The sequence below is a fragment of the Rattus rattus genome, chromosome 10 (genome assembly GCF_011064425.1).
Source record: "Rattus rattus isolate New Zealand chromosome 10, Rrattus_CSIRO_v1, whole genome shotgun sequence".
NCBI classification, from domain to species: domain Eukaryota; kingdom Metazoa; phylum Chordata; class Mammalia; order Rodentia; family Muridae; genus Rattus; species Rattus rattus.
Window position 1 is genome coordinate 36212832 of NC_046163.1, and position 15072 is coordinate 36227903.

The 15072-nt window shown below is 40.9% G+C and overlaps 1 protein-coding gene across 3 annotated transcripts in view; it reads right to left on the reverse strand.

Annotated features, from left to right (window-relative positions):
• Ralgps2 (Ral GEF with PH domain and SH3 binding motif 2) overlaps positions 1-15072 on the reverse strand; it is a 126739-nt gene that overhangs the window by 60334 nt on the left and 51333 nt on the right. For all 3 annotated transcript variants that reach the window (XM_032915575.1, XM_032915577.1, XM_032915576.1), the window contains exons 6-8: positions 14630-14719; positions 10299-10391; positions 5341-5467 (exon numbers count right to left, since the gene is read on the reverse strand). In XM_032915575.1, coding sequence (XP_032771466.1) covers positions 5341-5467; positions 10299-10391; positions 14630-14719 — 310 coding nt within the window. The remainder of the gene's footprint in view (positions 1-5340; positions 5468-10298; positions 10392-14629; positions 14720-15072) is intronic.

The window sequence follows — 15072 nt, forward strand, 5'->3', positions numbered from 1 at the left end:
TCTTAAGAGAACCAAGTCCAAGGGCTAGAGAGGTGGCACGGCAGTTAAGACTGCTTGCTGTGCAACCCTGCGGATGGGAATTTGGATGCCAGCATCTGTGACAAGCTAGGCATCTGAAAGGATCTCTAACTTTACTTCCAAGGGATATGACAAACTGTCGTTCACAAATGTGCATCTATATTCAAGGAGAGAATACACACAAGCACATGGACACACAAATAAACTTAAAAAACAAAACAAAGAAAAGTACCTACACTTTGACAGATAACGCTGAACAAAACTGTCCCTATCAGTAAAGAACAATTTTCAAGCCGGAAAGTAAACTGAGTCATAACTGCTTATGTGACAAGTTTCATGTGACAAGTTCATTTGTCAAGTCTGCCAAGGGTTTATTTATGTCAAACGGACCCTATCTTCTCCTCCAGAATGGGTGTTCTTCACAGAACAAAGTGGGGATGAACTATAAGAGGACTAACACATAAAATCATGTAGGGGCTTAAATATACCGTCTCAACAGAACCATGCCAATTCCCAACTAAGGCAGGCCTTGCTCTGTAACCCAGACTGGCCTCAAACTCACGATCCTATTGTCTCTCTCTCCTGACTGCTGAGTTCACATACATGTATCCCCAGATTCAACTTCCCTTTGGTTTTTAGTTCTTAGACATATGCATCTCATTTTCCTACAGAATATAGAAACAGAAGAAGGGGAAGAAGTGAAATATAATAAACTACAGGTTTGTGTTTAAGTCCTATTAAATCCACAAAGGAGGGACAAAGTCCATCTTATTTCTTGTTAGGCATCTAGCACCAAGCACGGGGCTGAGTCAATGCTGGTGTTGACTGAACAAAAACTTCAGGCTGTAGTGCTGAGTCATATAAATATTCTACGCAAGTAAAACAACACTGCTGGGTTGGGGATTTAGCTCAGTGGTAGAGCGCTTGCCTAGGAAGCGCAAGGCCCTGGGTTCGGTCCCCAGCCCCGGAAAAAAAAAAAAAAAAAACAACACTGCTGAACAATGGGGAAAGTCAGAAAGGGACCAGGTCATTAGCAGAACAAACAACTATGTACGAGCAGGGTGTGGTGGAGCACACTTTTTGTACCAGACAGAGCAGGTAGATCTCTATGGGGTCCAGGCTAGCCAGAGTTACATGGTGAGGCCCCTGAACAAAACATGTACTGAACTGCTTCCTTTTGTAATGGGCAGCAGCAAAAGAATGGTGTGCAGACGACATCAGTGAGGAACTAAAATAGAAGGTGAGATGAGGATCTCTCTGCAGGAAGGGGGAAGAGTTCACAGAGCACAGTTCAACCAGGAGCCAATGTAAATAACTCAGGTCGATACTTTAGTGTCTAAAAATTAAGTAGACAGACATACAGGCCTAACCTAGAGCAGTTATTAAATAATATTTCAAATCCTGAGATCACTCTACTGTACTCAAGAGTATAGTGTAAAAAAATTATGCAGATTTCTTTATATGACTACATGTCATATGAGAGAGAGAGAGAGAGAGAGAGAGAGAGAGAGAGAGAGAGAGAGAGAGCGCGAGCACGAGCAGTCAACGAAACAAAGCCCAGAGGTTTCGGAGGTGGGCCAAGAGTGACTGTGGAGAATTTCCAAGAGCAAAAATAACTAGCATCTTAATTACAAAATCAAGATCAAGTCTGAGAGCACACAGAAGAAAGTTTCAGGACGCTGTTATGTAGTGAGGAGACACAACAGCATGATGAGCAGCAGAGAGCAACAATGGGTCCTTCTCCTTAGGTAATCAAAAGCATGGTTACAGGGAAAGTAAAACTCCAAGACACAAGCACATATGAAAAGAAAGGGAACATAGAGAAAAGAAAACAGTCCTGGTATGTTCTACAAATTAACACCTTCATGTCAGAGTTTTGCCTTGTCTGCCTGAACCCAAAGGAATGGCAGTGCTTCAGGTCCTAAGACAGGGAGAAAAGGGGCTGTCTCCATCAGAAAACCTCTCCAGATTTGCTCGGCAACTTCCCTTCTTTTTCTTTGAATACACAGAGGCTCATGAATATACACAACTTTGTGCACACACAAACACATATGCACACATTCAACTTCCACTAAGAAACAATGTAGAACAAAGATTCTTGAACTGGAAAGCAGAACATAGGATTAATCTGTCACTTTCTCATTCCTAAGTAAAATTTCCCCAGAAGATAATTAATTATGGCATTCAATATAGAAAAACAATTCACTGAGAAGGCAATCATAGAATCAGTAACTTTCTGAGTTAGTGAGTTGAGCAGGTGTAACTGGAGCATGCTAGACAGAACCATTAGACTGTGGATAGTATAGATGAGTTCTTAGGACTGTAAGTCAGATTTCTACTCTAGGGCCCTTGGTTCTCAATTTTGAAGTAGGTGGATTAAAGGTATCACCTGACTCAAAAAGAAATATATTGAAATCTAATCATAGAAGATTAAAATCATAGTTGAGCTTTCTTAGAACCAAGGATCACCAATTCTCAGTCTAATGATCCCATATAACAAAGGGTTATTAAGGCCCTTACAGATCACAAAGGCAAGGTTTTAAAAGCTCCTTTATTCTTTCTTTCCCCCACATTACATTCCTAAATATGGACAGAGCTAAGCTATGACTGTAAACAAAAACCAATGTAGTGACAGTCATTAACTACACAGAACTTTGGGTTAGTTTTAAAAAAAATTTTTTTTATTGGATTTTTTTAATTTACATTTCAAATGTTATTCCTTTTCCCCGTTTTCTGTCCATAAGCCCCATCCCCCTCCTCCTCCTTCTATAAGGGTGTTCTACTTCCCCACCCCTCATTTCCCTACACTGGCAGGGGGAGGGAGGAGGAGTCCAGTCTTGGCAGGACCAAGGGCTTCTCTTCCCTTTGGTGCCCAACAAGGCCATCCTCTGTTACATATGCAGCTGGAGCCATGGATCTGTCCATGTGTACTCTTTGGGTAGTGGTTTAGTCCCTGGGTGCTCTGGTTAGTTGGTATTGTTGTTCTTATGGGGTTGCGAGCCCCTTCAGTTCCTTCAATCCTTTCTCTAACTCCTCAAACGGGGACCCTGTTCTCAGTTCAATGGTTGGCTGCTAAAATTCGCCTGTATATTTGTCATGCTCTGGCTGAGTCTCTCAGGAGACAGCTGTATCAGGCTCCTGTCAGCATGCACTTCTTGGCTTCAGCAATACTGTCTAGGTTTGGTGGCTGTATATATATGGGCTGGATCCCCAGGTGGGGCAGGCTCTGAATGGCCATTCCTTCAGTCTCTGTTCCAAATTTTATCTCCAGATCTCCTCCTATGAATATTTTTGTTCCCCCTCCTAAGAAGGACTGAAGCATCTGCACTTTGGTCGACCTTCTTCTTGAGCTTCATGTGGCCTGTGGATTGTATCTTGGGTAATCCAAGTTTCTGGGCCAATATCCACTTATCAGTGCTTTGGGTTACTTATGCCTTCAACAGGGTGTGAAATGCATCTCTATTCTACCAGAGAGCGGAGCACGAAGAACTGTGCCACCAGACAGAGAAAGTGGTTAAGGTTGAGCTGATTAAGGACCCCCAGCAATTCTCATAATTGAGAATGGTAGGCATTTGAATCTGTTCTGGACCTGTTCCTGGCCTAGAGCATGTGACTATGACACCCCTTTAAGAGGACCATGACAACTGTTCATGTAGCACAGAGCCTAGAGTTCTCTCTGCTAATGAGGTATATAGATGGGTCTCCAGAGTTTAGCCAACAAGCTTACCTTCCTGGGCATCCCCTCCAGCAAGAGGTATTTAATCTCTGGTTCACCCTGAGTAAGTCCTATGCATTCTTTACCAACATGAATAAACAATGTAGACAAGCAAGGACTGTCTGTCTCCTCTATCAAGGCTTGCCCTGAGAAAGCCTTCATCATACAGAGCCATGCCTAAGTCTCCTGCAGAAGGCCCCTTGCATCCTGGCACTTATCGAGAGCTGAGCCAGATTGTCCCAATACCCCTCACCCCAGGCTCATCTTAGGCCCAAGAGCCTCGTTTTCAATTCTTTGTGGTTGCCACTGGCATCTAGGTGCTCAGGAGTTTGAGAACCACAAGCCTCAGTCCAGCCTGTGCCATCCCTCCTCCTACACACCCACCCCTGGACAAAGTGGCTATCGTAGGCTATGTTTGCCTCCCCGTGCAGCGTGTCTGTTTGTCCTGTGAGTCCAAAGAAACATAGCCTAGCACCTCTGTGTTTCGCCTCCCTGAGAGACTTCATGACACCCCAGTGACAAGGCAAAATGCAGACCCACACCAGAGGGATCCTGGGACATCCCACCATGTTGTAATTAGTTAAGTTTTCTCTGTGACCTAAGACTGGTGCTCTCTCTGACAGACGGACGCTTATATACCACCTTTTCAGCCCGCCTTTTAGTCACTAACAAAGACGTCAAAGGAGACACTGAAGTATCCAAAACAAGTAACGCACATAGTTATTCTCAGAAACTGCTCTCTTGAAGTCTACCGTAGCTAACTAATGAAAGGTAGACGAGACAGAAGAAACAAATGCTCATCATCTGCTGAATCTTGAGAGTCAAACCAGCGTACTGTGCTGTACTTAGGTATGCGTCATCCACAGCATTTTCCGTCTGTAATTTACATACAAATTTAAAAGTACAGTTTATTTGGGGCCTCTTTTAACTCAAGATTCAACAAAGCATTATTCATATTTTGTTGAAAAAACTATGATATTTAAATAGTTTTTGGAGCTTATTAATACCTCAAGCTATATAAGATAGACTCTTAATCTAATAATAGATACAGAGGGGTTAGGGATTTAGCTCAGTGGTAGAGCACTTGCCTAGCAAGCGCAAGGCCCTGGGTTCGTCCCCAGCTCCAAAAAAAAAAAAAAAAAAAGAAAAAGAAAAAATAGATACAGAACTGCCATGTACTAAGCTAAACCCCACACTTAAACGATTCATTAGGCAAACAGCCAAGCCAGTAATAACTGAAACCCTCCTCAGAGTTCACACTGTCCACTACCTAAGGCTCGGACCAATGTCTTCAGTTCAAATATTAAGCTTCATGACAAGGTGCCGTTTGTGTCAGTCCTTAAAAGCATTACTAAAATAGCTAAAACGTGTCACTTACCACACAGCCCATTTCTAAGTTACTGTTACACTCTATGGAAAACCTGAAGAAAAGGGCTAGGTTATTATGAAAAACGTTTCAGGGAACAAGGGAAATACTTCTCTACCTTATTATTTTCAGCTTAGAAATCTGACACATGTACTTTAAAAATTACTTTTCATTTCATAAAAGTGACTGGTTGAGGAAAAGCAACCACCACAGGAAACAGACACACAGTGACATCACTCACCTAAGTAGGGGATGCAAGGCGTCATCTTTAAGCTACTTATATAGTCTCGGAGTCTTTTGTAGTTGTCTTCTTTACTCATTACATATTCTAATTTTTCAAAGGTAGTTTTGTCTTTTCGACTTAGTAACTAAAAAGCAAACAGAAAAGCCTAAGTTATTACAAGTTCCATCTTATTGTATAGATATAGATATAGATGAAAGCTGTTTTACTTTAAATCTGGGCTTTAATTTCAAAATTATACTTTCCTTAATTTTACAGTGATAGGACATAAATAAAACAGATTCAGACACAGGTTATTTATAACTCACAGTATTTATAAATTCACCTTTATATGCACAAAGATGAACCTAAGTGGTGAACTCCAACTTATGAATTAAACAATTTTGTTGTTTTTATCTAATTTAAAATAATTATGTATATACATTCAGCTCAAGTGCCCAAATATTTTCATTGACTACCTCAATAGTCATTCTTTCATAATCACTAAGAAACCCTCAATTCTGTGATATAAGTGACAACTTTTCTTGACAAGTCAAGTTGTGACTGGTCTTAACAGAACCTGGGATCCTCCTATGGCCTTTGTTTTTTTTTTTTTGTTTGTTTGTTTGTTTTGTCTTTTTAACTCCTGGCAATGGATTTTCTTCTTGGCCAGAGGTTATCATAGGTAGCACAATCAAGAGACTGTCAAGTGGCTTGAAGAGGAATGTGCAGCCCTCGAGATTACTGCAAATGATCAAAAGAGGTAAGAGGCAAGCTTCCGGGTGTTTGTCTGGTTCTGTTCTGTCATCAGTCCAAAGACCATGGACAACATTTCTTTTTCTTAAACCTCTGAAGATACTATTTTGTCACATGACTTTTTATTACACCTTAAAATATTAGCTCTTTGTGTACTAGCAAATGCTTCACTTAGAAAATTCTCATCTAATTCTCCTGTCAGGTTAACAGAAAAGTTTGTGTATTTATTTAGAGTTGACAGAAACTGAGAGTCAGGGACATGGCTAGTAAAAGAAAGTATTGATGCTCTGTTTCTGTTTCTGGGGTCTCAGAGACTGGTTCTGATAATGGACCATTCTGACACCTAATCCATCAGTATTTTCTGGCCTGTATGCAAGTGTGTGGTCCATTTTCTTGATTAATGATTCGAGTGGGTGGAGTAGAATGTGGCAGGAAGCCTTCAGTTGTCAAGAAACCAAGCCCAGCAAGCTGGTAAGCAGCATTTCCCCATGGCCTCTGCTTCGGTGCCTGTCTCCAGACCCCCGCCTGGGGCTCCTCAGTGATGGAGCGTGACTGAAAACTACGATGAAGTAAACCCTTTCCTCCCCAGGATTCTGGTCATGGTTTTTATCACAACAGTAGACACCCTGATACCAACTTATGATACTTTCTTTGTCCTGCATTGGAGATCTAAAGCAAGGATCTATTTCTGGGTTCTATTAAGATTTTCTTCTGGTATATAATCTAACATTATGACCCATAGTTACTAGGCTGGTACTTCTGATCTCAAATATATTCTGCATCTGCCACTGAACAACAACCATCTTCCAGTCACCCCATCCTGACAAATGCTCCCTTTGTTGGACCAGTTCGGCTTCGGCTCTACTTCTATTGTGTCATGGCTGCACCACTTCCTTCCCACCACTGGTACGCATCATTCCTTTTCTGGTTGGTTCCCGCACCATTTGTGACTGCTTATCTTTTTGGTAGCAAGCAGCCTAGTAGGTGAGGTGGTTCCTCACTGTGGCTGGGCTTGCACTACCCTGATCATTAGTGGAGTTGGCCATCTCCCACACTCTTATTGGTTATTTGGGTGCATTCTTTCCAAAAACATCTGTACAGATATTTTGATCATTTTTAAATGAATTATTTTCTTGCTACTGCACTGGCTGCATTTCTTATTGTTTGGGCATTAACCTCTTCCCAGACATAATTGCAAGTATCTTCCCATCTCACAGAGCACTTCCTCCCCCTGTTGACTGTCTGCTTTGCTGCCCAGGCAGGGCTTTCTGGCTTGACAGAATCACTTCATTTGTCCATTTTTCAGTTTTGTTATCAACACTTTGGGAGTCCTATTCGAAATGTAACTGTTTAGAACTATGTTTTCTTCTTGTAGTTTCACAGCTTTAGATCTTACAATTAATTCTTTAATCCTTTTGGCACTCATTTTTGCCGTATGGTTATAAAATAGTATTCAATTTCATTTTAAATGTAATATGCAGGGGTGGGAAAGATAGCTCAGTGGTTAATAGCACTGGCTACTCTCCCAGAGTCCTGAGTTTAATTTCCAGCAACCACACAAAAGCTCACGCCTGAAACTTCCATTCAGGGAATCTGAACTCTCAAACACCAATGCACATAAAATAAAATAAATAACTTTTAAAATGTTAATATCTAGTTTTCTCAATCGTTTGAAGATACTATCCTTTCTTAACGTGCTGATGCACTTTATCAAAATGGCTGCAAATTAATTTATTTCTGGGCCCTTGATTTTTTTCTAGCCACGTATGTGCACATGTATGTGTGTGTGTGTATGTAAATATATTATCAAGGCCTGAGATGATGTCAGATGTCATCTTTCATTACAACTGACACTATATACTGAGACAGGGTCTCTCACTTGCTCTGTCTAGCCTGGCTAGCCTTTTTGCTCCAGGAGTCCCCCGCCTCAGTTCCTCATGTGCTGGGAATACAGATAGGTACACGTCTACTAACACACACATGGGTGTTGGAATCCAAAAAAAGGCTTTACCATCTTAACCATATTTGCAACCCAATGGTGTTTTTAAGTGATACTTTGAAATTGTCCCAAATACAGATTTTTGTGAATTAATACATTCAGCTGGCTTAGTAAACCTATTTTAAACAGTATTAATATAGCGTACAGAACTTGAAGGTCATGGATCCCATCTCCAAAATAAAAAACCCATGTGCCACAAACCTTTAGTTTCCTATTTCTCTCCAGCTACTGCCAGGCTACCACAGACTTTCTCAATGGCACATTCTACACTTACTGACTTAGTCCTTTGCCACCACTCTCACCTCCAATCAGTCTGTCACCCACCACTACAGCAACACCACTTGTGCCAACTATCAGATCCAATGGTTGTGTTAAAAGCTCTCCCTGTACTCAGCCTATTAAAATATTTTCCAAGGGTGACCCACTTTCCTACAGCACTTGTTTCTCCTGTCCGTGATTTCCTTCCTTGACTAGGTATCTAGTGATGGAGAACTGACAGCGTCCAGCTCTCCAATAACCTCATCCTACATTACTAACCCCAGTTCTGCCCTATCTTCCTTTTCATCCTATTTTTTTCTAATAACTTGTTTCCATACAATTTAATTACAGTTCACCTCTCTCCAGCAGACCATCAGCCATGTAAGAATGGGATCTCTATCACTCACAGGAATGAAATTCTTATAAAGTTTATTAAGTTCATTATACATTAGTAGAGTTGCTACCAAATAAAACACCCGTTTTAACAGAACTACATGGGGGCTAACAAAAAATATTCTCAAGGAAAATAACTTGAAGGGAATATATCCCACTTTAAAATCACATCATAAATAAAGTCTAATTCCTTGAAAATTTAAAGACGGAGCTCTTAACTGTGTACTTGCAGTCATTTCTACCCCACCCATGGAATTCAGATTTGAAAGTATGAGACCATCATAATTAAAAGCAATTTTTAAAGTAGAAAAATCTTTTCTTCGAGTGTTTATCATAGAAAAATAAAGATTATAAGCTCTTCCACACTAATAATTTTTCAGTATAAAAACTACCTTTAATACATAACCTATCTTTAGACACCAAGTAAAGTACTTGCACCGAATGCACAAGGCCACGAGTTCAGTGATCCTAGTCCTGGGAGGTGGGGAGGTGGGGAGGTGGGGAGGTAGGGGTGGAGGCAAAAGAATCCCCGGAGCTCAAGTGCCAGTCTACATAGACTAACTGGTGAGTTCCAGGCCAATGACCATCCCTGTCTCAGAAAAAAAAATGCACACATTAACACATAAACATGTGAAAACGTGCAAAAAACATACGTGCACGCACGCATGCACACACACACACACACATACACACACACACGATAGTACAAAAAAAAAGCTTTTGCTGGATGTAGTAATATTTACCTAGAGTCCTAGCACTCAAATGGCCGAGACAAGAAGATCCCACATCAAGGCCAGTCTGGGCTATATAGGAACATACTGTCTTAAAAAAAAATGGCTGTGGGTTGGGGATTTAGCTCAGTGGTAGAGCACTTGAGCCAAGGCCCTGGGTTCAGTCCCCAGCTCCGAAAAAAAAATTAAAAGAAAAAAAAATGGCTAATGGAATTTATAGAGTAAATAATATCTTTAGCATGAGAGCATTAAGACGTATTAATCAGCCTGGCAAGTAGGTACATGCCTTTAATACTAGCACTCAAAAGGCAGAGACAGGTGGATCTCTGAGTTCGAGGTCAGCCAGGACAGCCAGAGCTATACTGAGAAACCCTATCTTGGAAAAACAAAACAAAACAAACACATTAATGTTTTTAAAAATATAGTAATCTTTTCAGCATGGTATATGGCTATGGGTGTGTGTGTGTGTGTGTGTGTGTGTGTGTGTGTGTGTGTGTGTGTTAGAGACTGATTTATCAGGCTTACAACTCCAGACACCTTAAACAAGGTCTCAGTTTCAAAATGAGAAATAAAAGAAAGAAAAGGGAAAGAAGAGGCAACCCAGAAGATTGAGTATGGTATGACACCACTCAGGGATATAAACACTGACAAATGCCAAAAATCCTACTTTGTTTTTGTCAAAGTAATAGAACCCAATTAAGTGCTAATTATCAGGTAAATATCACATGTGATGTCATCAAATTCTTATCTGTTATATTCGTCTTACTAAGACTTACAAAAGAAACAAAATCTTTACTTTGCACAGAAGTCTACGTTTCCTTAAACTATGCAGGGTTACTCACCGCCCACGTCTTAGTCAACCTGAAAATTGGTGCACTCTGTAAGCCAGAAACCACAGCCATAAGAGCATGAAGGTTGTTGAGTTCATATAGTTTCTGAAGATTTAAGAAAAGGGGGGATAAGGATTGTTTGTTGAGAAAAATGAATGCAGGAAAATACAGATGAACACAGTTTAGGCAGTGAATGGTATAACTATGTATTGTTACTGTCACCATTGAGAACTGTCTTCTAGGGTACCCAGTAAATTATTTTTGGCCTATAATATAATATCCATGTTCTACCTTGGCATTTTCACCCCAGCTCTGGGAATAAGCCCAACTCTAAATGGGTAATATATTTTCAAAGCTGAAGTTATGGCTTAGTACCAAGGTTAACTGGCATGACTGTAACGGCCATGCACTTGGTCCTGGTGAGCATCCCTTGCAATGAAATATGACTGGTCATCTATCTTGTGGGTCTACTAGGGTTGGTTTCTTGCCCAGTGCTCCTATTATCCCAGGGCTAGGTTCCAATTTGCTGTCTTTAGTGCTCCCCTCCATTTCCTGCTTCCTCATGCTCAAGACCCTTGACAGCATGTTGTTCTTACAGTATGTAAACATCCAACAGTAAGTTCTACTATTTCCCAAGAAATCCACTATACATTTGCTGTTAGTTTCTCAAAATTTCTGAAACACCACATAATACTTTCTACCCTAAAAGTGGTACTAAAATTTAGTCATTTTACAGTTTTTGCAAGCAATCAGATAAGCCCCACAGTGGGCACTTAATTAAAAGAAAGCAAATAAAGACAAAACAATACACGTGAAACAGGATATAACCTTCACAGAAGTCTAAAATGCAGCTGAGAAATTAGTCACTAAAGCGACGCACAGTAAACATTTACTGGAGACTAAGTGCCACGTTAGACTTGATGGATGCCTAAACATGCAGACCAAGAGGGAAAAAAGAAATCACACCTTGACACACTTCCGCCTCTGCTCCTGCCTGAGTCTGCGGCTTATCATTATGCCCCAATGTTATCAGACTTGCCAGCCCCACCAATACTGTTAGCTGATTTCCTAAACCTTGTCTTGCATTTTGTATTTGACTCACTTTCGTGTTTGTACAGAATGCTGTTGGTTCTGTCTCACTAGAGAATACTGACTAAAACAGATATTAAAGAGAAAGGCATGAGCTTTTATTACAAGATAAACACAAAAGACAATGTCGAATATGGTTAAATAATAATAAGGAAAACATTAGGGCATTGGGGCTGGCAATAAAGTTACCTTTATTGGCCTTTGCAGGCTGTCAAATATAAGTCAAAGAATCTGGAGAGAAATCATTTGGTTAAAAAAAATTGTAAGCTGTATGGACAAAAACCTACAAATGAATGAAAAAAACTCTCAGAACCTATAAGGAAAGCCATTACTTTGTTTAGTTAAAAATTTTTCACAAAGAATGCTTTTAAAAATTCCTTTAACATTTCTGTAAAATCTTACACATGTGGAAGACTAGTCCTGCCACCTAGTGCCACAGAATGTTAGAGTAAGATTGTTTCCTGTGATCAGGGAAAATACAGGAAGAACTCCAGCTTAAATCATAAGCAGAGTTTCCTCTGCTTTACTCTATCACCTTTCAATTCACAGGCGAGGGAAGACTTGACTATTGCAAGCATCACAAACAATGATGAAGACTGGACATGGATTCCGAGTCATGACAGGTTGATTTTAGTGCCTTTCTGTGGAATGTTCTGCTCCTCTCTCTGAAATTCGAGTTATTTGAAAACCATGCCGCTTCTCCGACTCTATTTATCACCTATGCCTCTCAACAACTCCTCAGTGTACTATCCTTTTAAACTAGAGTCTAGGAGGGCCTGGTGGGCCCCACTTATAATCTTAGTACTGGGAATCAGAGGTTGGGGGAACACAAGTTCAAGGTCTTCAAGTCTTAAAGAACTTCTGGGGGAATCACCATCCCTGACCTCCAGCTGTATTATAGAGCAATAGTGATAAAAACTGTATGGTATTGGTACAGAGACAGGCAGATAGATCAATGGAATAGAAATGAAGACCCAGAAATGAACCCACACAGCTATGGTCACTTGATCTTTGGCAAAGGAGCTAAAACCATCCAGTGGAAAAAAGATAGCGTTTTCAACAAATGGTGCTGGTTCAACTGGAGGTCAGCATGTAGAAGAATGCAAATCGATCCATTCTTATCACCCTGTACAAAGCTTAAGTCCAAGTGGATCAAGGACCTCCATATCAAACCAGATACACTCAAACTAATAGAAGAAAAAGTGGGGAAGAGTCTCAAACAGATAGGCACTGGGGAAATTTTCCTGAACAAAACACCAATGGCTTATGCTCTAAGATCAAGAATTGACAAATGGGACCTCATAAAACTGCAAAGCTTCTGTAAGGCAAAGGACACTGCCATTAGGGCAAAATGGCAACCAATAGATTGGGAAAAGATCTTTACCATTCATACAGCTGATAGAGGGCTAATATCCAATATATACAAATAACTCAAGAAGTTAGACTCCAGAGAGCCAAATAACCCTATTAAAAATGGGGTACAGAGATAAACAAAGAACTCTCAACTGAGGAATATTAAATGGCCACGAAGCACCTAAAGAAATGTTCAACATCCTTAGTCATCAGGGAAATGCAAATCAAAACAACCCTGAGATTCTACCTCACACCAGTCTGAATGACTAAGATAAAAATATCAGGTGATAACAGATGCTGGCGAGGATGTGGAGAAAGAGGAACACTCCTCCATTGTTGGTGGGATTGCAAGCTGGTACAACCACTCTGGAAATCAGTCTGGAGGTTTCTCAGAAAATTGGACATTGTACTACCTGAGGACCCAGCTATACCTCTCTTGGGCATATACCCAAAAGATGCTCCAACATATAACAAAGACACATGCTCCACTATGTTCATAGCAGCCTTATTTATAATAGCCAGAAGCTGGAAAGAACCCAGATATCTTTCAACAGAGGAAAGGATATAGAAAATGTGGTACATCTACACAATGGAATATTACTCAGCTATCAAAAACAATGACTTCATGAAATTCATAGGCAAATAGATGGAACTGGAAAATATCATCCTGAGTGAGGTAACCCAATCACAGAAAAACACACATGGCATGCACTCACTGATAAGTGGATATTAGCCCAAAAGCTGGGATTATCCAAGATATACAATCCACAGACCACATGAAGCTCAAGAGGAAGGATGACCAAAGTGCAGATACTTCACTCCTTCTTAAAAGGGGGAACAAAAATATTCATAGGAGGAGATATGGAGACAGAATTTGGAGCAGAGACTGAAGGAATGGCCATTCAGAGCCTGCCCCACCTGGGGATCCAGCCCATATACATACAGCCACTACATTCAGACAGTATTGCTGATGCCAAGAAGTGCATGAATAACAGGAGCTTGACATAGCTGTCTCCTGAGAGGCTTAGCCACAGCATGACAAACACAGAGGCAAATGTTAGCAGCCAACCATTGAACTGAGAACAGGGTCCCCATTAGAGAAAGGATTGAAGGAACTGAAGGGGCTCGAAACCCCATAAGAACAACAATACCAACCAACCAGAGCTCCCAGAGACTAAATCACTACCCAAAGAGTACACATGGACAGACCCATGGCTCCAGCTGCATATGTAGCAGAGGATGGCCTTGTTGGGCACCAATGGGAGGAGAAGCCCTTGGTCCTGCCAAGGATGGGTCCCCTTGTAGGAGACCAATGTAGGATAATGTCAGGGCACAAGGTGGCAGGGGTAGGTGGTTGTGTGGGGAAAAGAGGATAACATTTGAAATGTAAATAAACAAAATCCAATAAAAAATGTCTGTGTGTCCTGTTTCATGTACACATGTGCCCATGTATCGACTGAGCACCTGGTGACCGTGCGGTGAGGAGGAGACACCATGTCACCAACTGTGTACTGGAGAGTGAACCTGGTCCTCTGCAAGAGCAGCAAGTGCTCTTCAACACCACGCCATCTCTACACCCTGCGAAGTCTTATTTCCTATATAGCTGGGTGGTTTATTTCACAATTTAAATAAATAATTAAATAAATAGCACAGCCCCAACAACAATCCAGTAAGGAAAAGCATTTTGTATTCTCCAAGTGAATACTACTTGACTGTCTCCAGCAACATACTGTAATTTACCATAATCTAATCCCTGTCTACATAAATGGGCCGGGGGATGACTAAGCACAAAGAAAAAGGCAGAGAAAAGAGGCGCTTAATATACTCATCAGGCCTCATTTTCCAGGACCAATAAACAGAGAGTCGCTTAAAATATGTCTGATCAAGTCACACTTCCTTACCTTAGCGGTTTTGATATAGTGGCTCAAAACTTCTGCTCTTATTTTCAGGGTCTGAGCATGGAGAATCTCTCTTACAACCCAAAAGCTTACCTGGAACGAAAAATTAAAAAATAACCAAAGGGCAAGAAATTCCAAGACTAAAATTAGCATTAAACTCTTCTTGATATATTTGCTATAGTTATTTCTGAAACATACTTTCTTCTCTCTTTCGCTATGGTTTTCTTACAACTAAAATAAAATATTATGAAATACAAAATAAAAACTTAAAAGTTCTGTGATGGGGTTGGAGAGCTGGCTCAGAGGTTGCGCCCAGTGCTCAGTGAGAAGGGAGGGGCGGGCAGACGGCTCAGTGGGTAAAGTGCACACACAGGAGTCTGGATCTCAAGCACTGGTGTAAAAAGCTGGGAAGACAGGGCTGGGACTGGGGTGCAGGGTCTGCAGAG